This window comes from Conger conger, chromosome 8 (genome assembly GCF_963514075.1).
Source record: "Conger conger chromosome 8, fConCon1.1, whole genome shotgun sequence".
Lineage (NCBI taxonomy): Eukaryota > Metazoa > Chordata > Actinopteri > Anguilliformes > Congridae > Conger > Conger conger.
In genome coordinates this window covers 49,620,342-49,644,663 of record NC_083767.1, presented here as the reverse complement: position 1 = coordinate 49,644,663, position 24,322 = coordinate 49,620,342, and the positions used below count along the sequence as shown (strand labels likewise).

At 43.1% G+C, this 24,322-nt stretch overlaps 2 protein-coding genes across 2 annotated transcripts in view; both read left to right on the top strand.

The window, feature by feature from the left end:
* bicd1a (bicaudal D homolog 1a) overlaps positions 1-12,570 on the top strand; it is a 52,106-nt gene extending 39,536 nt beyond the window's left edge. Inside the window, exons 7-9 of the mRNA XM_061251570.1 lie at positions 542-752; positions 7,050-7,135; positions 8,901-12,570. Of these exons, the coding sequence (XP_061107554.1) occupies positions 542-752; positions 7,050-7,135; positions 8,901-9,024 (421 nt within the window). The 3' untranslated portion in view covers positions 9,025-12,570. The remainder of the gene's footprint in view (positions 1-541; positions 753-7,049; positions 7,136-8,900) is intronic.
* A 512-nt stretch (positions 12,571-13,082) lies between these two features.
* The window catches only part of fgd4a (FYVE, RhoGEF and PH domain containing 4a), a 52,320-nt gene continuing 41,080 nt past the window's right edge, over positions 13,083-24,322 (top strand). The window contains exon 1 of the mRNA XM_061250824.1: positions 13,083-13,467. Within this exon, the coding sequence (XP_061106808.1) occupies positions 13,386-13,467 (82 nt within the window). The 5' untranslated portion in view covers positions 13,083-13,385. The remainder of the gene's footprint in view (positions 13,468-24,322) is intronic.

Here is a 24,322-nt window from a genome sequence, read left to right as displayed (position 1 = left end):
TGGAGGCTTGGCTCCTGGTGGCGTCGGTGTGACCTGCTGAAAAGCGCTAGCCCTTTCCAGCCAGGATGCACCCCACAGTGCCAACGGTAGCAGTGGACACAGAGGAATGTATTAGTCACCCAGAGAGGAATGCTGTCCGCAGCCTATCCCCTGCCTTATTGTACTATGGTGACTCTATGCATTTGTGACCCTGCTTTACTGGGTGCCTGCCATCTGCGTTCGTGCACTGATTAGATGATTAGATTACAGTTTCTGTTTGCCATTATTTGAATTCTTACTTCTACTCTTCTTGCCGACGATACAAAACATACATTTGCTAAATGTAAGTATAAAGATCATAATGTATGCATGAAAGTCTCAATAAGTTCAATAAGTACAAAGAAGCAGTGACTGGGATAGGACTTCATAGATTATGAATCTTTTGAAAACACGAAGTTAAAGACAACAAGTGTACCTCTCATCGTGTGAATTTCTCTGAGCTGAAGTGCCAGTGTGTGGGTGACCCTGAGCTGTGCTGTCACCTCTCCCTGTCCCTCTGCAGGTGTGACGAGTACGTGACGCAGCTGGACGAGATGCAGAGGCAGCTGGCGGCGGCCGAGGATGAGAAGAAGACGCTGAACTCCCTGCTGCGCATGGCCATCCAGCAGAAGCTGGCCCTGACGCAGCGGTTGGAGGACCTGGAGTTCGACCACGAGCAGTCGTACCGCAGCCGCGCCAGCAAGGTGGCCAAGCTGAAGAGCAGCCCTCCCAAAGTAAGTCAAGCGGCGCTGCCCGGCGTGTCCCCCTTCGCTGGGGCAGGCCTCCGCTCCTCCCCTGCAGCACACAGATCCACCCTAACCCCCTCCTACCCCTCCTTTACCCCCCCGGCGCTGGGCAGTCCGTCCCTGGTGGAGACCCCCCTCTGCGCGTCCGCCTGGAGCCCTCCCTCCCAGCCCCTCGCTCTCGGCCACCCGCAGTGGTCGCTAGGCGTTCAGCCCTTTATCGTAGACCCCCACGCCTTCAGCTCTGACTTCTGCACCCTGGCCCGCGCCGACCACCTCGGCCACCCCTCGTCCCTGGACTCCCGCTCGCCGCTGTCCTGCTCCCCCGGCTCCGCCCCCACCTCGCCCTACCGCTCGCCCCTCTTGGGCCCGCGTCGCGCGGTTCCCGTCGCGTCCAGAACCGGCCTCCGAGCGAGCGTGCTACGCTCCTCCATGATAAACACCCCTCCCGGCACTCCCACCAGCCAGCCTTTCCCCCGCGCCTACAGATCCCATCATGCCTGGCACTGACACTCAGCAAGGGAGCGTGGGTGGGTGACACAGAGAGGAGGACAGACTGGTTTCCTGTTTCCTGTTTCTCGTGCCCAAAGCCCTGCCTATCAGTTTGAATGTGTGGTGACTTTCCTCAGGGATTCACAATGACAATGAGACAGCACAATGCAGCCCTGCCATCTTGTAGCACTGCTTACCAGTATGAGGGGCAGGTTGCCCTCTCAGGTAGCATGGGTGTTTTTGAGTTTATCACTCACTTTGTTTCTGCCACAAACGATCGGGGACAGAAACAGAACCTGTGTTCGGACTATGGCTTTGCAATGGATACCACTGTAACTGCCTAAATAAATGTAGACAGGAAGCCAAATTATGTTCTTTATTGCAACTTTTGGACAGTAAATATGTATTGTTTCAGGAAATAAAAGGACACTTTACCACGTGGAGGTTAGGGTTATATGTCATTAAAGCCCTTTAATTGGCAGCTCAACCAAGCGATTGGGGTTCTTTTTACATCCAATTGCATTTTTTTTTTTTACATTTGCGGGCGTTTGTATACTTTTTTAACTAACTCAAATATGAAATGAGGCCCAATTGTTCAGTTGAGCTTCTAGTTAAGGGGTTTAATGTAATAGGTAGCAGTTTTGATCAAAACTGGGAGACATGCAGTAGAACTGTCCTGATTATTTACTACTGTCGGACCAGCCACCTCCAGGCCTTTTCTCTATACATTTTAAAGTGTTTTTATCAGTAGTTTTAATAGAAAGCTTTGGTTTAGGAAACAGTCAGATTTAACTGACAGTTTTTACTATTCCCTAAATGATTTGCTGCTAAAATAAAAAAAGATATTTGTTGTCAAACATGCATGCCTGGGCTTTTGAAAGAGGCCTCTTGCAATGGAGGACAAACTCTAATAATTATTATTGCTAGCTTTATAATGAGTATTTCATTGATTCTCTTTCTTATTGTTATTGTTGACGTTAATAATTAAGCCTATGTAATCAAAGTCTAATTCAGGTCCATGAACATTGCCTTTCCTGAGGATAAACAGATGTTTGGTAGATTTTTGACTTGTGGATTGTTATCGCCACCTGGTGGCTGACTGCGACATGCATTCACTGGCTCACAAAGTGTGCTGGAATTTTTAGGACTCTGATCCTCTTAGTCATGGGAATAGCATTTAGTCTTCTTTGGTAAGAAAACTTAAATTTCGCAACCTTTCACAAAAAAATGTGGGGGTTGGGGGAGGCTGAGACTAATCTAGTCACTGTAATTATCACAGACTTTTTTTTACCAAATTCGCAATGGTGTCTTAGAGCCTGACTGTTAATTTGTATTCATTTTTTTATATATTTATGTCATCCAAAAATCCCGGTCTGACTCTGGGATAGTAGGCGAGTATTCTTCAGTATAATCATTACATTCAGAGTTCTAAAAGTCACTTGACCACATTTGTGTTTGTAGCACGATTTTCATTTATTTTATTATATTGCCGTTTATTTATCTCTAACTTTGTACTTGCTCACTAAATGATAATTATTATAATCTCTACGATTCTTTTCTGGATTCTTTTGGCTGAACACATTATAGATGAAGGCTCATTTACAGGTTTTGGCCCAGTGTTATACCACAAACACTAGCAAGGTGCCAAATTGATCAAATTAGTGTCAGTGCAAAGCGATTAAGATTGAGATGTGGTTCTGTTCAGTCCAGGAGACCGTGGCAGCCTGAGATCTGCTTATTTCCTTAAGATCACACACAATAAACACAGAGTCTGTTATCCAAAGCACAGGGTCATAGGCTGCTGTTCATTCTATGGCACGTAATCATGCCATAATAAGAGACACACTCATTCCCAAGTACTGTTTACTACTGTTTATTAATTACTACACTTGCATTTAATAGCATCTTTGGCTATTTCAATAACATCTCAGATATGTGAAGCGAAAGGCATTTGTTAAAAAATATTTTTTACTCTTTCACTGTAATACCATCCATATACCTAACCTCCATGGTTTTCAATGTTGTTTTCCCATGACTCCTGAGGGTTGTCTGTGCTTTACTGAGCTGGGTGTAAACACACTGAGCACAATGTACAGGAACTGTAGTAATCAGATGTGGTCTATTCCACACCGTCTTTCCAAAGCACTTCAGTGGCTGTTGAAATGACACGTAACTGCTGTTTCACAATGTCCCATATAGCATATTTATTTTCTTTTTATAATTTCTATACCTAATAATAATAAAAACTCATGTCTGCCCAATCACAACTCATTTACACATCCCCTCTCCCATAGGCACTAAGTCAATAAGTGTTGCCTGACGAAAGTTGTGCTCCTTTAAAGTAAAACTCTACTGTGCTCTAATGTTGAACTGTATTTACTCTTAAATAATATTTTGAATGTTTCTTTTCTACTAATTGGATACACAGATATTTGTTTACAAGTGGACATAATACTAAAAAATAATGAGGGCACTTCATGAGCTGTGTGTGCTCTAGAGAGACAGAGTGAGAGAGACAGAGTGAGAGAGAGAGTAAGAGAGAAAGAGAGTGCAACAGAGAGTGTGAGAGTGACAGAGAGGGAGGCACAGATGTGTTATTTTATTGGCCGCTAGCTATCAAAGCTGGCTTATCAAACCGTGGGAATCAATGAAACTTTCAAGAATTGTGGAGTTCCACTCACAGGCAAACAATGCGCTATGTGAATGTGGTACCACATTCCAAAAAATTGCTAAAAAGAAATGATGTGCTGATAGAGTATTCTGTGCACTATGGAGACTACAGGAAGGACTCCTGCCTGTGATTTTCTGCTGGTGTCAGCGGTGACAGGCTGTGGCTTTGTGGCTTTGCGGTGCTTCCTGTGGGCTTTCAGGTTAGGACGGAGACTGGGCTGCTGCCGCTTAGGAAGGAAACCAGTGTGACCTCCCCTCTGTCTGTGACCTCCCTGTGAGCTCCTCTCTGTGAGCTCCTTTCTGTGAGTTCCTCTCTGTGAGCTCCTCCCTGTGAGCTCCTCCCTTGTGAGCTCCTCTCTGTGAGCTCCTCTCTGTGACCTCCTCTCTGTGACCTCCTCCCTGTGAGCTCCTCCCTGTGAGCTCCTCTCTGTGAGCTCCTCTCTGTGAGCTCCTGCCTGCAAGCTCCTCTCTGTGAGCTCCTCTCTGTGAGCTCCTGCCTGCAAGCTCCCCCTGTGAGCTCCTCTCTGTGAGCTCCTCTCTGTGAGCTCCTCCCTGTGAGCTCCTCTCTGTGAGCTCCTCTCTGTGAGCACCTCTCTGTGAGCTCCTCTCTGCGAGCTCCTGCCTGTGAGCTCCCTGCACTCTGTGATGTCAGTGATACGTTTATAGAGCACACTTGTGTACACGCACACGTTGGCGTGCACACGTGCTGTCTACACACCCATTCCTGTAAGCCATACGTGCATTTCTCAGTTCTATATGCACACTGTAACGCACTCATGCGTGCACATCTGTCTTCACATCCGTCAAACCTCCTACAAACACGCCTCCTGCATTGACACTGGCTATCATCACAAGATGGCCGCAGTCACTCACCCATAAGGTTGAAGTACAGTACACCTATCCTGATTTTACTGTCATTTTTAAACCGTAGTATAATCTTTTGCCACTGGATTTGGCTTCTGTGGGCCAAGCTGGAGGTTCCAGATTGCAGAAACTGTAAAAACAATACCCCAGCTCAGTATCGTCACAAAGTTTGACCAAATTCGGGAGAATTACCAGTCTCATGGGTAAGAAGTGAATGTTTTTATGTATATTGTCTGCATGTATGTGCACATAATGTGTGTGGAGAAGTGTATTTATTCTCTCTTGTGTAATACTATGGCTGTACTGAATATATTAATGGTGTGTGTAAATCATTGTCCTGGCATCTTCCTGTTTCCTGTATGTGATGAGCATATGCTAACATTGATGTCAGCCTTCATAGGATGGAGTGAGGAATGTCTTGTCAGTTGGGTTGTCAGTTGGGTTAGATTGACACATTACTTCATAATTAACTTTATAAAGTTTGTTTTTATTTCCCAACCTTGCATGTTTTTATATTGCCACTTTTGGTATCTAAAAGGATCTAAACCAAAGTATTTTCATTTTAATTTGAGCATCTATGCTCTTTTGAAAAAAGATTTATCATGCACATGAACTGAAATGAATGTATTATTGTAAATATGAATATAGGAGGGATATCACATGTAATGATGATACGTATGGATGGATTGTATTTCTCTTTCTGTCTATATGTTTTAATCTCTCTCTCTGTCTTATGTGCATAAAAAGGTCACATTAGGTATATAGAGAGTAGTTTATATTTAGAGTATCATTATCATGTTATATACCATAATTGTCTTCAGTCATTTCAAATGCAAAGTTTATATCATGTCGCAATAAGAATGATATTAATAAATGGCTAGGCCTTTTCAGTGGTGACTCCACGTTTGTGTGGAAGTACATACAGTATGCTATGCCTGCATTGTGAGTATTCAGCCTTAGGGAATCCTGCTGGCAGATCAGGAGGAATTATTGCAGTATTTCTATTTAAAGGTCCACTCCCTTTCCTCATAGCTTCCTGTTACATCATCAGGCAAAAGACACAAAGAAAAAGACATCCTCAGCATACTGTCTACACACTCTCTTTCTGCATTAAAATAAAAAAAAATCTAAAAACAAATCACAGTTTATTTATATAGTACCTTTTGTGCAAGAATGCAATACAAAGTGCTTCACATAGTAATAATAAAAGATCAGAAAAGATCAGAAAAGACCTAGTGTACTATACTGGAAGCAGTAAAAAGACAATAAAAATGATTTACAAATGATGAAATTCAGATGAAATCAGATTCTCTGCTGTCATGTGATCACTCTTAAAACTTAAGGCAGTGTTTTGAATGACCCACTGCCCAAGGTTTTGAACTCAGTGGGGCATACTCTCTCTGAAAGAGACCCTGATCATCACACCTGCATTGCAGTGATGGAAGAGAGCAGAAGATGTGACCACTAGATGGCAGTGTGCATCCTCGCTTGGTCATTTCAGTATGCTAAACCCTAGTTTAACACCTACGTCATCCTGCTGGCTCCTGCTGCTGCTATTTGTAATCATCTTAAGAAACCAAGTCAGTAAACAAAGCTGTTTTAACAGCAACAACCAGCAGACAGACCCGATGGCTCTCCCAAGATTAGCTTTGCAGATTCTTGTATTCCAGGTAACAGTTACCTGTCACCTTGTGCTGGAGGTAATCAGAAATGGCCATGTAAATGAGTGCAATTCCAAAGTGCAGAGTCATGTGAGCAAATTCATTATTTCCTGTAATCCTGTAGTTTTTCTGGGTAGGGAACAATATGCCATTGATGATAGCGTAGCAGATTATAGAAGATCAATAAAGAGTGCTAACCCATGACACCTGAATGTAGTCCACAGCAGCAACTGTAGCCCTGGCTCACTTCCTTATGATATTGAATTGCTTGTTCACCATTCCCAAACACTCAACACCCACGTTGGTCGGTGTGAAATTTCCTTTTAACTTGAATCCTGTTTGAATCCCGTTTAACGCCAGTGCTAGTATTTAACGGTAGCAATAGTAAACGCTGAAATAATTATTGTTATTGAAAACAGGCTGGTAGATATCTGTTGCCTCCCTGAGCTGTGTGTTGGGAAGGGGAGAGCTGAGCTGAACACAGAAGCAGTTCTCTCTGACAAGCCATTCCTCGTGTGATCCTCCTGCCAGTGCTGTCCTCAGTGTGTGTGTCCTACTAACCCTCACCGTCACTCCTCTGTATATCTGTCTAATTTATCAGTCTCTCCTAGATTGTCAGCAGCCTGCTGCCTCAGTACCGCCAGTCTCCCCACAACTAAGGCGAGACAGAGCCTCTCTGGGCCGCAGGTAACGTTAGTTACCCCCTCTTCTTCTTCTCCCTCACCGCAGACAAACAGACCCCGCTCTCACTGTGGCCCTCTGCACAAGCTAAACACCAGAGGGGGGAAAGTCCAGGTTCAGAAAGTAAAAGTCCTCCCCATGATTTTGTGCCATTCACCTGGAATTACTTATTAACACAATTCTCCAGCCTGGAGTTAGTGAAATGCTGGCTGAACTCAAAACGGATGGCAGGACTTTTACTTTCTGCCCCCAGGACTTTCCACCTCAGACACATCACTAAACACACATACTGTACGTTCACACACAAACATACATGCATGAAAACACATAATGCTAACACATCACTCACCGAGCATTTTATTAGGAACATTTTTACTTTATTACACCTACTTATTCATGCGATTATCTAATCAGCCAATTGTGTAGCAGCAGTGCAATGCATACAATCATGTAGATACGGGTCAGGAGCTTCAGTTAATGTTCACATCAACCATCAGAATGGGGAAAAAAGTGACTTTGACCATGGAATGATTGTTGGTGGTTGGTGAGTATCTCAGAAACTGCTAATATCTTGGGATTTTCACGCACAGTAGTCTCTAGAGTTTACAAAGAATCGTGCAAAAAAAAAAAAATTCTGTGAGCAGCAGTTCTGTAGACAGAAACTCAGCAATGAGAGACGTCATAGGAGAATGGCCAGACTGGTCAAAGCTGACTGGAAGGAAACAGTAACGCAAATAACCACACATTACAAGTGGTATGCAGAAGAGCATCTCTAAACATACTACACATCATAACTGTAAGCAAATAGGCTACAGCAGTAGAAGTCTATAAAATAAGTCTAATAAATACCTAATAAAGCGCTCACTGAGTGTATATGCACAGCAGACTGTACATGCATGTTCACGCACAAAACCACACGTACACGCACGCACTCTTTTAACCTGAGACACTAAAGAGAATGCATGGCCTGGGGCTATGACATAAAGCCCACATTAAGGTCTGCGGAGCGTGACCGGCCCTCAGTCACACACTACCACACGGCACAGGACACGCACATCTACAGCAAAGGGCACTTCAGTGCTATAACCCTCCATCAGTCTGCTAACACTTTCATCTATTCATTCTAACAAGCCCACATATTTATGTATTGTTTGAGGGCATGAATATTTCAGTAGTGGGTGGCAGAAGAAATTGAGTTCGGACTGAAGAATTGGGTGAGACTGGAATGCTACTTTACAATAGTGCCACTCAATAACCCTAGACAACAAGCTACCAGCCTGTTCTCCTCCGTTTCTGAGCAGACTGTGCAGATCCACTGATCCTTAAATTGATGGCTATGAACATACACACCATGACGCCACACCTCCACACCCTCTGTCACCTCCATATTCCAGTTTACTCCTCTCTCACAGCTCCTCCTCTCACCCTTGGTGACCTAAGGCCCATTTCTACAGCCCCCCTCCCCCCCAAAGTTCAGCCTGCTGTCCCAGTCTGAGAGCATTGCAGTCATCACCTCTTAGCTGTGGGAGACCTGGGCTCTTAACCCTAACCTGCCTGAATGTGTGGGGACGTAGCGTGTTTGTGCGTGTGAGTCACATGCTTGTCTTCTGAAGAGGCTGCTTGTTTGTCTCTTCTGTAATCGCTGTTGTTTTTCTGCCTGCCTGTGGCACTGAGAGAAAACATCTCTTCATGTCATCTTCTCCTTCTTCTCTACTCTCTTCCTCTCTCTATATCTTTCTTCTTTTTCTTCTTCTGTGGTCTCCCGCTGCAGTCGTAACGTTGTGATGGCTCTCCAGGACGTGAAACATCATTCCAGCAGCAGCAGCAGCAGCCGCCACGCCCCCTATGCTCCTTTCGACTGTCTATCACCAGAGGCCCCGCCCCCTGGCCCCTAGCACCTCCCAGCGCACAGCCAGTCATGGCTCTGTGTCGATAAATAACCCCCTCCTTCCCCCACCACAGGCTCCGCCCCCCTCCCCAATCACCAGGTACTGCACAGGGCCAGGGCACCCTGCTCCTGCAGACAGTCAGACAGAGACAATGATGAAGCCCTCAGGACAGTGGTGACCACCCAAAACAGGACAGAGGTTAGAAGGCTGTGTGAAAGTAACAACATTATAACGGTCCTAACTATTTATTTATTTATAAAATTATTCATTTGTATTTATTGGTTTATTTATTGATGCAATTATGTATATTTTTGTTTGTTTAGTTGTTCGGTTGTTTTTTTATTTATTATTACTATAGAAAATTGACCCCGCTTGGTGGTGGAACTTGGACAAATGAAACACTAATGTATTGTTATCTGTCTCTTGCTGCTCTTCGACCTTTGAGCTTTCTGTGTGTGAGAGTGGCAGTAAAGGAGGAATTCAGCAGATGATCAGTGTTACAGGACCACTGAAGTGCTGTAACAGCACGGCAGGGCCAAAGTACTGAAATCACTCCTACATTTAACAGTGCAAAACAGATTATCCAATAATTATGGATTAATTAATCTCCTTTGCATTTCACACACATGGGCATATTCTTTCCATATTGATTTCCATTAAAACAACCAAAATAATCATTGTCAGTCCCTTACAGAGCTAAAACTTGAGTGGTTATGTTACTTTGTATAATCCTGTGGAAGTCTAAACATCTGCAGTTTTGTAACATCTCTGTGGAAAAGTGAATTCAAAGCGCTTTCATAGTGTATATTTTATGTTTGAAAGCACTGCAATATCATAATATAGTCTGTGTGAAGGAAACTAATGAAGATGGTTGTTGCATACAGTGATTTTTCAGATGTTGAAAGATTTTACAAAATCATACCTACAGTAACATCACTCACTAAGGGTATTTTTTTCATATACCTTTTGCAATATACATATCCATTCATTATTATTGTCTCACTATTTTCTGTTTATGAGGTGATAGTTTTTTTCACTTCAGTTTGCTCAGAATGATTACATATCTAGCCATCTTGAATCTTACTGGTTTCTAAACATATTTTTGAAATGTGCACTCATGTTGCAAGAAGAGTGGTTTCACATATCAACTAATTCAGTGATACAGTGATAACATATTCTTATTTGATGTGTCTTAATCCCAGTATGGTCTGCGGTTCATGGGTAGAATTAGCTTGGTAAAGGAGAGGGACTCAGAGCTCTCTCTCTCTCTCTCTCGCTCTCTCTCTCCCTCTATCCCTCTCTCTCTCTCTATCCCTCTCTCTCTCTCTCTCTCTCTCTCTCGCTCTCTCAGACTCCTTGCTGCAAAAGTCTGAGTCTGAGGCCATTCAGTGTGTGCACCTCACATCCGAGTCACAAGCACAAACATTTATCTATGCATCACAATAATGGTCGTGATAATAATTTTTCAACATAATCTGGTAAAATATTACTATCTCTTCAGTTTTTAATGCGATGAAATGTGGCACTCCAATAAACCAGCACGTTGTAAAAATGCAAACAAATCACACATACATTTGTTAGCAATTATTTTGATAGATTTTCATTATACAGCAAGAAAATGACTTCCCTGTATATGGGAATTGTAAAACCTGTGAAAGATCTTGTTATATTAACAGATTAAACTAATCTCTTTCCAAGCCTGGAAATAACTATAAAAAGAGAGATATTGTGTATATGAGGTCACTGGGGTGGGCAGCACTGAATAAATGTAGGCTACTGTTTGTCAGTTAAAAGAAGAAGAATTATAAGATACACATTACACAGACAGCATAATACCTACCATATCATGATACCTTCAGCAGCACTGAAGGGGCTGTTTCTGTGGAGGGAGGTATGTAGGCAGGCAGGCGTCTGTAAGGGAACAGTAACACTTCAGCTTAGGCTCTGTCCACTCCATCAGCTGACCACTTTCATTCGGGATTCAATCGGAAAACAAGACACAATGGTAGCCTTGTGGCAGTGACACACCAACACACTTTCTCAACGTTTCCTGCAGAACCTGACTAATGTTTCTGGTTTATTTAATCTGTGTGTAGTTACTGTAATGCCATGTCTCTCCGTTATGTTGGGTTTAGAGTCCATCCTCTTTTTATTTCATAAAAATGAAGTCTGATTCTGTAAATGTGAACTTTGTACTAAAATAAGGAACGAGGAAATAGGAAGCAATATAATTTTGCTTATTTCATAAGTATTATTATGAGTATTATTGTTATTACAATCATAGTTATATATTCATTTGCCAAGGTTATCTCCCTCTGTGCTGTGTCAGTGTTTTCATCCCTCATTGTTGGAAGCCATATGACAGATGCCACAGATGCCATTAAGCCTTTCAGATAATCAAACATTGTCAAATAAAATGTGTAAATGAATGTCCAACCCCCTGGATTTTACACTTCATTTAGATATTTTTGAGTTAGAGATTGAGGTCTGGACTGATTTGAAAGGACTTTTTTATACAGTTTTTTTTTTTGGTCTGGGTTGCAAAGCATCTGATTTGTTTGAGAGATGAACCTGCTGTGGTTGTTGTGTAGAAACAATTCAGCCCAATGGGATTTCAGTATTTCAAGTATTTATTATTCTTAAAATTGTTTCCATGCACTTTTATAAATCTTGATTTGATGTAGGCCTCATTTTTGGTTGCATTACCCATTTGTGCCTGACTTGCTAATTATGTGTAACATGTATAATTATATATTAATGTTTTTGTTTTCTTTTTTATTTGATTTGACATGATTTTCCTCATTGTGTGAATTGAGACTCAACATGGGGTGGACATATAGACAGGAGACTGATGGGTGTACAGTATATATTTTTCAGTACATTTTCACATAGCTTACATTCACTAAAGTGGGCCTTTCCATTAAACACATAGCAGTATTTTGGAGGAGAGTGGTGTGTGCACAATAGTGTCCACCTCTCATGCAGACAAGCTCTTTTTCCCTGTAGCCTCCACTGAGTGAATCATGGTGCAAGCATGTTTTAACACCAGGCGGAAATCTCTTTTTCTTCTCTTGTATGTATGTATATAATGTTTCCTAAAGGCTGGATTTACTTTATTTATTGAACTAATTGTTGTTTTATTTTTTGAACTGATTATCGTTTTATATTTTCTGTACTATCTGATAGAATGAATGTGGTGGAGAGAGACAGCCTTCTAAGGTTCGGTTGTCATTGTTGCTTGGAGATGTGAAGTGGTCCAAAACTAGTATTTGTGTTTTACTGAGGCTGTCTGTGAAGAAGAGAACTTCTCCTGGTTGTCTGCACAATTGTATCTCTGTCTGTGATCTGGCCTCTCTGCTGCCAACTGGAACAGAGACACTAATCAACACAAGAAGAAATTTAAAAATAATTTATGTAAAAAACAGCAATATACTGTACTGGATTTTACTATTATTCTTTCTTATTCTATTTAAAAACAGTGTAATACATAGCTACCTGTTTCAATAGAAAATAAACAAACTGTCCCTGGACGGTAAATGAGGCTGCCTTGAATCTTGTCTGTGTCTGTTACTGTCTATTCAACGACACGTTGCCACATTGCACACTGCATCCATATTACCTGTAAAATGTGTGTGTTGTGCGTTGAAGATACCAACTGCAGTGAAATGATTGACTACACAATTCACAGGCTCGTGCGGTTTGCTCCAAAATCGTCATCACTCCCGTTGTCTTCAATCAATTTCAACATTCAATACTATCTCACTCTGAAGCGCTGAAGTTGCATGCACATTCGACCTTATATTGCTAAATATCTTACCTATACGTGTGTGTAGGTATCAGTCTCTTGTGTTCAATGGAAAGAAAACAGATACTCGTGTTTAAATAACCCTTGTGACTACTGCTCGTCTCTTAGGAAATACCTCAACCAATCAGTGTCTTCGAGAGAGTGCTCAGCCTGTGGAGTGGGAAGGGCGTATACTATTCAAGGTGACTGGTGCAGAGATAAGCGGATGATGACGACGGCACACAGCACTGATAACGTTTAGGATTGATTTACAGTGGCATAGACGCGTATGAGTTGCCCAGTGAACGGAGCGCATTGGAATACTTACACCTACACAGTAACTTCACTCCTTACGGTAGAGTTATCGCTTCTGAAACCCGCGCAGAAACAATAGGTTGCCAAGACTACTCGCCTACTTGTGAAGTTTGAGATTTGCGATTGAATGTTATGCAAGGACATTCTTTATTCTAAAATATTTCTAGGTTAACAGAAAGTCCGTCTTAAGTGATCTAAAACAATTATTACATTGAAGTTTTTTCAATGTACGACCGGAGAGGGGGTAACTGGAGAGATTGCGCACGATATGGACGACTTCAGACGAGTCGCTTTTCGGAGGAAGCCAAGGAGTTTGCAAAGGCAGCATGTGCAATCACAAGAATGTGCAGGTGGGTTTGCTCTGGTTATTGACATGCTGGGAATGCCCTGAATATAGGACGATTTCGTGATCACCCGTAAGTTATACGACCGCTTGTTTATGTTAAAGTGATATGCTCCTAATTCATCTTATTTTGTTAATTGTGTTATTAAAAATTCTGACAGAAGGCCAGATAAAACGAACTTTTCCGAGCATAATGACGTCTAGGATATATTTAAATATAATTGGAATTTACGTGTATGATTACCATAATTACCATATTACCATTACCATAATTTCGCCATACCTTAGGTCTACTGTCCGAAATGATATGTATACTAATGGTAGTAATAAGCCAAGTTATAAACCTGTGTAATTTCCCTTCATTATGTCAACGTTGTGTTGTTGCTGGCCTTCTGCTCTTGAAATCGAATTGGACATCTTCACCAGAATTGACATAACTCTGTGATGTCTCGGGGTGAGCTTTGACTCTTACTGTAATCCAATTTCCGTTGCGGGCAATTGTGAAAGCAAGGGAATTCAGAATGTTTACCAAGTGCGTGGTGGAGGTAAGTCACACACCTTGTATGGGGCAAGGGGAGAATTTACCTTGTGAGCTACCTGGAAACGACAGGCAGGTCCGAACTAGTCTGTTTGAAGAGCTTGTCACTGCATGTTTGTAGAAATTCTTGCCCCAAAGGCATATGATTTCTTTATTTATATTCCCAAAAACCCTCTTCAGGGAACAACTATACACATGAAACACTATGATTTAATGCATAAAGGATCGACTGTTGTTTACAGTCGATTACTGTGTATGTAAATCAGCTGCATGCTTTCTTCCCAAAACTGCCTTTGCTGACTGGATGTAGTACAGGTAGCTGTCAACTGGTGCCACTACTGTAGTTAACACAGTCTAATGGGGAAGAGGTTAACATAATCAGCTCACTTTACAGGGATCTCTATGATCACAAGGGGAGCTACAGATGGAGACCTGGATCCATGCCCTTTGACTCAAATATATTTGTTATGAGGAGCACCTTGGAGTCATGGGAGTAGGCCTGAGGTTTTTTAACTTCACTTCATCTTACTTGTCAAAGCATGAGTGGTTCACATTTTAAGTTTGACTTCATTACTAAAGCTATGTAAATTGCCACATTGCCAGTCACGTGGGTGACAAATAGGTGACACATCATTATTGTATTAAGAAATGTATTTTCTGAGCAAACAGCACTGTCTAGGGCAGCTTCTGTTGGTCACGTTATCCATATTAACCTTTTGGGTGAATATGGACCCATTCCGTGATGACCGCTCATCATGTGTCACCTCTTTTGTTCGTGAATTAAAAACTGCAATATGTCACTCAAGATCTTATCCCACATCTGTCTTCTTCAGATGTTCAAGAGATAACCAGCCTGTTTAAGTGCTGCATGTCTCTCAGGGTGATGCTCCTGTTGTGACAGAAATGATGATGGAATAAAAGCGGGCAGTGTGTGACAGCATTCTTGTCCATGCCCGTTGGCTGGTCATGTAGGGCTGGGGGGTATGCTTTCTTTTCATATAAGTCCAAAAACTCAAACTTTGTGTGTGCTCTAATAGGTGGTGCTATTTCAGATGGTGGAAGGATTTGTGGTGTTGCCTGTCTTTGTTGCCACTGGTCTGTGGCATAATTTCTGATGCATGCTACTCTGCACCTTGTTAGACTTCCACCTTGTATGACAAAACACTTCCATATGACAGAATTTGTTCCCTTTGGCCCTTCTTGTCGACAAGGTCTTCATGCTTGGAGCTTGTGGTGGGATCATCTCCATTGTGGTCACTTGAGCTTTTGTCTTTGAACACTCATTTTATTATTGTCTCAAAAAGCTTACTTTTTGCTTGCTAAAGAAGGTTTTGGCAACTATCTAGCTGTTTTGATGGCATTTGTGGCTGTTTGTGTGGCTATTTGTGGCTACATAGTTTTAGCAAAGTCTGATGCAGATGTCTTTGATTTGCCTCTTGCAGGGTATTCTAGATGCTTGGTTGAAGGGGCAATCAAGCATTAACTGAATATTAAACCATGTTATTTTCAGCAGTAATGACTGCTGCCTGTTTCCCTTTCTATTTCAGTGATATCTGTTTCAGTTTGAGAGCTCAGTGGAGCATAACAGAGCAAGATGACAGTTTTTTTTTCATTTCTTCTCACCACACAGTATCCTGAATTTGCACACATATTTGCCCGTGCATGACTGATCATGGCCACATTCCTTTAAGGTTTGGAGAACTTTTGATAAATGTGCTTCTTGTTGAAACTTTTACATGCTAGCTAGCAGAAACCATGGCCTTGATTTAATTAAGAAAATCTATCTGATAGCCCCAAGGTGTGTGTGTCTCTGCAACAGCGAAAGGTGTGATTGGCAAGCACTCTTGACTGCTTGTATTTACATAAACATACTCTGAAATGCTTCAATCACAAGCACTTGTACAGACATGGTGTTAAGTGAGACGCATTATGCTAAATGTGCAATAAAAAAAACACTGGTTATTTGGTTCTTTTTATTTCATGCAGTAAATTATTCCATAGGCAGAAGCTGAGCGCAAAATGTTTGGCATGTGACAAATGTACAATTGTGAGCCCTTCAACAATGGTTCTGTTTTACCACAGTGCTCACCTTCCAGCTCAGCTGGCAGACATTTTGTTTCTGTTTGTCCCCAGCATCATGGATTACTGGCATTCTTGCGTTAATTTTTTTCCGGCCGTCTGCCCGAAATCTCTCCTTCCTCCGTCAGCTCTGAGCAGGACCATGAGCTGCATGGCCTGGTCTGGGCCCCTGGTCCGGCGCTAACAATGGGCCCGTTTGTGCAGAACAGGGCAGTCTGGGAAGGGCCAGCCCCGTGAATTACTGGCTCTATGGCCCCTGTTGTTACTGTTGTTGTTGTGCTGGCCCGAGCCCCAGGACTCATTCATTTAACCCACAGTTAACTCTCGCATAATGCATAGTTCTGCACTGTATTTACAAACAGCAACAGTCCAGCAGTGTTCTTTTGTTTGCGCTGGAAAAGATAAGGCAGTAAGAGCACCCCCGTCGGTGATGGTACACAAACTCAGAGCGTGTCTGGAGGGGATGGGACGTGCCCTTAGGGACTGTCTCAACGGGGCCTCCCCTCGGGTTCCACCCAGCCCACACCTGGCCACTCCAGACCTGTTTCCACCAACAACACAAAGAGGTGCTGAAGCCCCAGGGCCCCCCTGCCTTGCAGCTGGATGGGACAGTGACCCCCACCACATGGGCTGACCTCCCTCTGAGCCCCACTCGGTGGTCTATCAGTGACACCCAGGCCTGGTGGTCTGGGTGTGAAGGATACCCCACATCAGTTTGCATGAATAAGGAACCTCTTGGTATATGAAATTAACATTCAACCCAGTCTGCAAGGTTTGTTTGTTGTACATATCGCAAAAAATAGGTGCTCTCCGGTATGTACCAGTATACGATAAGGTATTTTGTGAATCTGTATTCTTGAAGACCCACTCAACCTCTTCAATCAACTAAACATCTTCTGTACAGCCTCATCTAAGTCAGATGTTAGGATGCAGTCCTCAGGTATGGCCGATTTTGTTAATGGATAAATACCTAATTTTGCACATCCTCAGTGGCAGGGTGGACAGGGCAGGGATTGTGTTGGGGCGATATTTCATCAGACACAAGGTGCAAACGATTTGGAAATTATTTGAGAGAGTTTTCCGCTCCACTGCAGAACAGCAGCTTCTGTTGTTCACTGCGCACCTGAGGTCTGGTCTGACATGAGGAACCATTTCTGTCATATTACTGTCATAAGTGTGTGTTGCTGTCGCCTTGCTCCGCCAACCATGCGTCCGGTCGGCCTCATTCAGCTCAGCCTGATTTATGCATGATGAAAACCCTGTGGAGAACTGCCAGCTGAGGAGCTTGAACTGCATTGAAGAAGGCTGCTTGGTTCTTACATGTCTACAGAGTTTTATTTCGTATGCATGCTAGATAGTTAAACCACCAGCTCCTATGACTGGCTGCCATTTGTGGATTATGTCAGTTTATGGCACTGTTGTAACCAGCCATATTGTAAGGCCAGATAAACTGCTGGTGCGCAGAGCGTCTGCAGCTGTGGCAAAGCTTGCAATTGTATTGGAAAATCCTCAAGAAAAAACGTTTTATAAGTTTTGAATCTTTCCCTCTAGTTTTTTGTTGTTGTTATTCATGTGGCAACGCAGTTGGCCAATCTGAGTTTATTCTTTATCGAAGGCAAAATTCACATGATTGATTCTTCTGTATTTATCGTCAGTGGAATCGTGCACTCTATGGCCAGGCAGGGAGACAGAGCTGCTGGAGGGGGGATTAAGTTCAGCCGGGGCAGGATGTTGAGATGTCTGCCATAACCTGTACTGCCTCAGAAAATACCCTGAAACAATAGGTGGCAGGAACCTGGTCATTTCCCTCCCAACTTCTGAGAGTCCAAGCGCCGCTATGTTCCAGGGCTTTTATTTACCTGGTGTGTGTTTCAGAAAGTGTGTGTTTGCAGTCGCAGGTGGTTATCTGGTGTGGCTACTTTTTTTTTTTACATGACTGTTTTTATTGGTCTATTTTTGTTTTTTGTGATGCATTAGAACTATCATGAAATGTTTTTGCGGGTTTGTTATTTGGCACAGCATAAGTATATTTTCATAATCTATAAATCCTTAATATCTCTTTCAGCATTGCTAATATTTTCACTTTAATGTCAATGAAAAAGATCCACAAGACTCAAGACAAGACATTTTCAATACAAGACTGAACACATGTTGAATAGTTCCATAGAATATTTTGTCAGTATGATGCCACTTTCTTGAGTTATGTAGCTTAAAGACAGGCAGTCTAAAGACAGTTTGGTAGTATAGAGATTCTGAGTTCATTATCTTTTGGTAAGAAGTACCAAGTCCTAGTTCAGAAGTATTTACAAATAATTGTTAAAATGTATAACTAAGGTGCATCAATGAGCCACCATTTTATTGGTTTAACAGAACTGTAAATAGTTAAGAAAAGTCTCATCAATGTACACACTGCCCTGAAATGCCTTAACTGTGGACAATACATTAAGCATTCTAAATAGTGTTAATTAAGAACAGTCATTACTTGACCGTGCTGGTTCTGGATGCTCATAAGCTAGCATTATTTAGCTGCAATATATCGTCTGTAGAGATAGGGTTGTGGTTACGGCTAGGCTCAAGGAAATGACAGGGTTATGAACGTCACACTTGCTATTGTATGATGGTGCACTTATACAGAAATTACAAATGTATTACTGTACTGTAAATAACCAAACTTGAAGTTTGCCTGAAGGGTTTGTCAAATGAAGTTGTAGTATTGCATTAATACCACTAGAGGGAAACATTAATTCATGCTTGACTGAAATGCTCTTCCTGGTTAGAGGAGTTATATGATCATATAGCAACAAATAAAGTTTGAGAAGTGTTCATAATTAACCTGCAATTCTCAACACTGTGAAATTAAATGGATTAATCCAGCCTTTTGGATTAAGTCGATTAATCTGGCCTTTTCTGTTGTATGTAATACTTTACCAAATGTTTGCGTGTGTCTGGCGGTGAATTAAACAACGTAATCCATTCAGTTAACACGGTAACCTGTTTGACTGCTCCAAGCTCATCATCATTGGTCTGACTTTAATTCCTGCATAAATCCCAGCTAGTTACCATGTAATGTGTTCAGCTGGAGTGGCTATACAGCCGGTTGGATCTACCATTACAAAGTCCAGTCACTGTACAGTTCTCAGGTGATAGCACATGATTGCTCCATTCATGCTTTGGTACATAACAATTCATGGGCCCATCACTGCCATAATAGCTCATAAAAATGCTACTAACTTATGCACATTCTCACCTTCTGTCACACCCAAAACATTATTCTATCCCTGCTCTGTCGCTCCAGGTCTCTCCTGGCATGCTGGCCTACCAACACGTTTGCCAACAGAACCCTGGGACTACCCTCCTAGTACAAAATAAACTGAGCAAAGTTTTTTGATTCTCCCAACAGAGGGCTTCAAGATGATTTAGCCACTGACCAGTTGCTATTCTTTTTCTGTCTCACCAGCCTGTACAAATGTTTAGTGCAATTTTATTGTTACAGCAACAAATCCCACACATGCAATAGGCCCTTACAGTGGTGCTGTCATGGGGGAGGGAGAGTGTACCTTGTTTTTGTAGAATCTGGCCTTTTATGCTGGCCAGCAGCCTGACACACTGGGGAGTGGGAAGGGCTAGCATGTGTTGACTTCCTGTCTGGGCACGTGGTATTCCTCACATTGTCCTGATTACAGGAAGAAGGTGCACCTCAGATAGGCCCTGCGGTGATGTCATATGTTTTTATCACCCCGTCCACCTGCAGGGAATTTCTGGAGAATTTTCTCCTTCTGGGCCTGTTTTTTAATTTTTTTCCCTTTTTGCCAGTTTAGAACTGTCTTATGACTAGCTTCAAGTCATTGTTTTAAAACTCGACGACACATCGAGATAAAGGCGTAGATATATGCAACGCATTGCCTAATATTTCCTAATTTCTCAGAAACCTCAGCTACGAACTCACACCCCCTCCCATGAGCTGCAGGCTCTATTAACTGCCCCTGCTTCCTGACCTTGTGTTGCATTTCCCGCTCTGACTGGTGTTCTCCTGCCCACTGTGCTGCCCGGGGCTCAGACACGTGGAGGCCACGCTGGCGTGTGTGTGTGTGTGTGTGTGTGTGTGTGTGCACTCTGACAGTGCGTGTGTGTGTGTGCGCGCGTGTGTGTGTGTGTGTGTGTGTGCGCTCTGACAGTGTGTGTGTGTGTGTGTGTGTGTGTGTGTGTGTGTGTGTGTGTGTGCACTCTAACAGTGCATGTGTGTGTGTGTGTGTGCACTCTGACAGTGCGTGAGTGTGTGTGTGTGTGTGTGTGTGTGTGTGTGTGTGAGTGTGTGGACTCTGATGGTGTGTGTGTGTGTGTGTGTGTCGGGGGGGGCAGGTCTTGAAAGTGTGTGTGTGTGTGTGTGTGTGTGTGTATCGGGGGGGGGCGGGTCTTGACGGTGTGTGTGTGTGTGCATGGGGTCTGACCCCTGAACGGACAGAGAGAGGGCTGCCTCAGGTTGAGAGAGAGCAGGTTTCTGCGGTTGCGTCTGTGGACGCACGCCTCAGTAAGAATACGATGGAGGTCCAAAAGGCAGGCTGCTGTCGTCATAGGCGTTGTGCTCAGAAGGGCGGACAGCCTTCTGTGCTGGAAGGGGAAGAAGGAGGGGGGTCCTTCATTTGTGTCGTCCGTTCACAAACAGGAAGTGAGCTCATGACCTGGATCGCAGAGGCTTTCTCCATTCTCTCTGCTTTTCTCCCTTACTTTTTCTTATTTTTGTCACTCGCTCACTACTTGCCGACGGACCGAAATGGACTGCCTGGGCATTGTGACTGTGGGCAGGAGGTCACGTACGCTGCGCGTGTCTTCTGGTAGGTGACCCTGATGAGGAGGCCTGTGCTCCAGGTGTCCAGTGCTGGACATATGTGTGAGGACGATCGGCACACAATAACTTTAGGCTAGGAGGAACAGCTTTCGCCTTTTCTTGAAGGATTTTAACCCCAAATTAAATACCTGGGATTATCAGAATGAACCGAAGGCGGAAGTATTGGTTCTGGAGGCCGACAGGTAATGGCACGCGGTGTCTTGCGCTACTCTGCGCTATTCCTCTGGTACTGGAGCTGTATACGATTCTGACCGATGAGTTCCTGAGGTTCTCTGTGTGCATGCGCTCACGTGGGCTGGACCCTGCATGTGCCTTTCTGAGGAGAGGACCCACTGCTTCCGCTTCAGAGAGAGAGGGAGAGAGAGAGAGAGTGATACTATTTTCCTGTTATTGAATTTGCCAATGCAGTTCCAATCGGTTTTCATGTCAATACATCTTGACTTTCACTGATTTGAAATAGACTGAGAGGGAGATAAATGCGTGTGATATAGATGGGCGCTTCCAGGGGGCACTATATTACTGTTATAGTGCAGAACAAACTTTTTTAGGCCTCAAATATACATATAGTAATGGTTAGGAATGCTTTCGGAAATATTTAAGGTGACAGACATTGTATGTGATGCTTATGTGAAGTTACATTTACTGATAGGTTAAGACAATGTTATTGGTGTAGAATATATTTATGGTGGTAGTGGTACTGAATACAGTCAATGGATTAATGCACTAAAATTAACTTTTTTGTGATACGACCCCAAATGAATCTTCTCAACCCCAGCTCTGGCTCAACACTCACGCCTCATGCTTAACAACAACATTTAGCTGTGACTATATAACATACACCTGCCATAGAAGGGTTTGGCCCACTCTACAAACCTTGGCACAGTGTGTGGAAACTGCAGCATTTTTATTTGGAATTAAATCCATAGTGTTCCGCAACCCTACCCCCAATGTCTTCCCACAAAACTCCTTTGTCAGTACGGAGGGTGGATTGCAGTGCTTGATGAATCTCTTGGGAGCCAGATACAACTATTTTTAAATACAATGTAAGGTATGTAAGAATGTCAACTAGCTGCCTTTGTAATATTACTGTATTATTATCAGACTGTGTGCATTTCCGGTAGTCGGTTAGATTGCTGTCATATTGTCACTATGGCGATCAGAAATTTTTTCACCAGAAGAAAAACAAGCTGTTCACACCTCAAGTGCTCTGGCTGCAGCGTCCATCTTGTTTCCCACCACATGCAAGTAATGGTTGTGCATGTCCTTCTATAGGATAACTCAAATCGATTTTACAATTCCTACAGAATTCCCCTTAAGGAGATAGTTTGTTAAACCGCATTCAAATAGCCTCCTTTCCTTTAGATATTATCTTTGGCAGCTGGCCCAGAAAGCGGTTTGTTCTTCCAGTTGTATTTTAAACAGCACATTCTGAAGGGCCATGCTCCACAAAGTCAAGCCCCTTTGTGTATTTGCGTAAATTGGGCACAATGCTTTATACTCCTGAGAGGTTTTTAATCCATTATCCAGCACAGGCCTCAGCTCAGTGGAGCGTTAGGTGAGCTGATGATGAAATGAAGCACCGAGTTTGAGACTGCTGTGTTGGGGCTTTCATGTCCCAAATGTCCAGAGAGAATCAAAGAGAGTAAAGCCATTTACTCATGAATGTTTTATGAAAACTTAAGGCATAGCACAATGTGTCTATTTTTGTGAATGTACAAACTAGGTTTGCATCCACATTTATAGTCGTCACAGTTCCCAACATTATTTGACAGTTGGTTGTTGAACTCTGCTCTGGGCGTGGGTTTGAAAGCCAACCCTTCCATACCCTAGCTTCATGCTGGGACTTTGCTCTTAATACACATTTGTAGTGTTGAACATTTTAATGAATTGATAAAAATAAATTTCTAGAATAGACTACTTGCTGGGTGTGCATTCAAGTGTCACCTGTGTCATAATCATTGGCATGATGATTGCTTACACTGGAAAGAAAATCAGCATTGACAGCTAGGTCAGTAGCTGCCAATTTATAGAAACCATAGTACAGTACTGCTAGTTTATGTGCAAGTTATTTGTTTGGCAAGGAAGCTAGCATTATCTACGTTCTTTTTTCGGAACACATATAATAGTTTATAGCTCTCTAATAGGAGTCGGTTAACATTGTGTGGCAGTGCTGTGAAAGACCCTTTTTGAAGTTTTATGTATAGAGCCGACAGCTCTGTCCTTATTCTCCCAGGCTGGTACTGTAACTTATTATTTTAAGTGCAGTGAGTGTTGTCTGTACCCTGGGAATGATCTGCTCTCTCAGACCCCCCCCCCCCCAGTTGCTCTCTTACAGCTGCCAAGAGTAGAAGTGGGGGTGGTGGGTGGTTCTCCCACTCTGTGCTGGGACAGGAAGGAACAGGCCGGGCTCAAAAGCTCTCTGCGCCTGGGTCTGGCACAGGGCTTTCTCTGGCCTGATTGTTGCGGTGTGGGGGAAGGAGGAGAGTTTGGCCAGTTTCCCTCTGGGTCCTTTCACATTGTACCGCTATCTTTAGCTGTTCTCAGGCCAGCCACCGCTCCCGTACTGCGCGTGAGAGCAGACCTAAGCATCAACCACGACCCCTCAGTCCTTAATTACTTGCTCTAGTCAAGCGCTGTTTCTGCCACAGTCCGTGCCGCATTAGCAGTACCAGTCTCAGCAACGAGAAAGCATCTTAAAGCCTGCTGTGATCCAGGCACAGACAGCCAGAGGAGGGGCCTGGGGGTACGGAAACCTTCCTGCGCCTGTGACCACTGTGGACCACCGCAGAGACACACAAACTGCAGTGAGCTTCTTCACATCCAGCAGATGTGCTCCCTTGATTCTGGGGTCGGTGAGAGGGTTAACTGGGCTGTGTCTCAGAGCCTTTCTCTGTCCAGCAGCTGTTGGCTGGTATCTAAACATGACTTCTGTTTTTGGCATTTCGCTGTGGGAGGACATCTCTTTGGCAATACAGCTCTCCGCTTTGGACTGTATCGACTGTATATTATTGTTCATGACCTAGCTGTCTAAATCTGGATTCAGTACTTCACATCTGGAAAATAGAAGTGCTTCTTATACTCTTGTTTACTCAGCAGGTCACTAAAATAGAACTCAATAGTGCTCAATACAATAGTGTAACAGAACAATGGCCATATTTTCTAAATTATATTATTGTTATAGTATGACTATTATTATAGTTATATTATCACTATGGTGTCTGTTTGGGGTGCACTAAGTGCTATCCCCCTGGAGTGTTTTAACTTGTTTCAGCTCTAGTGTTGAGCAAATGTGTGTGCTTTGGAAGAACAGAAGCTTCTCACATCGCTGCAGTCTCTGGCATTGCTGTGTGCTGTCAGCAGTGCCTTCTCGGGGCATGAGTTGATCATGATGTCACCCTG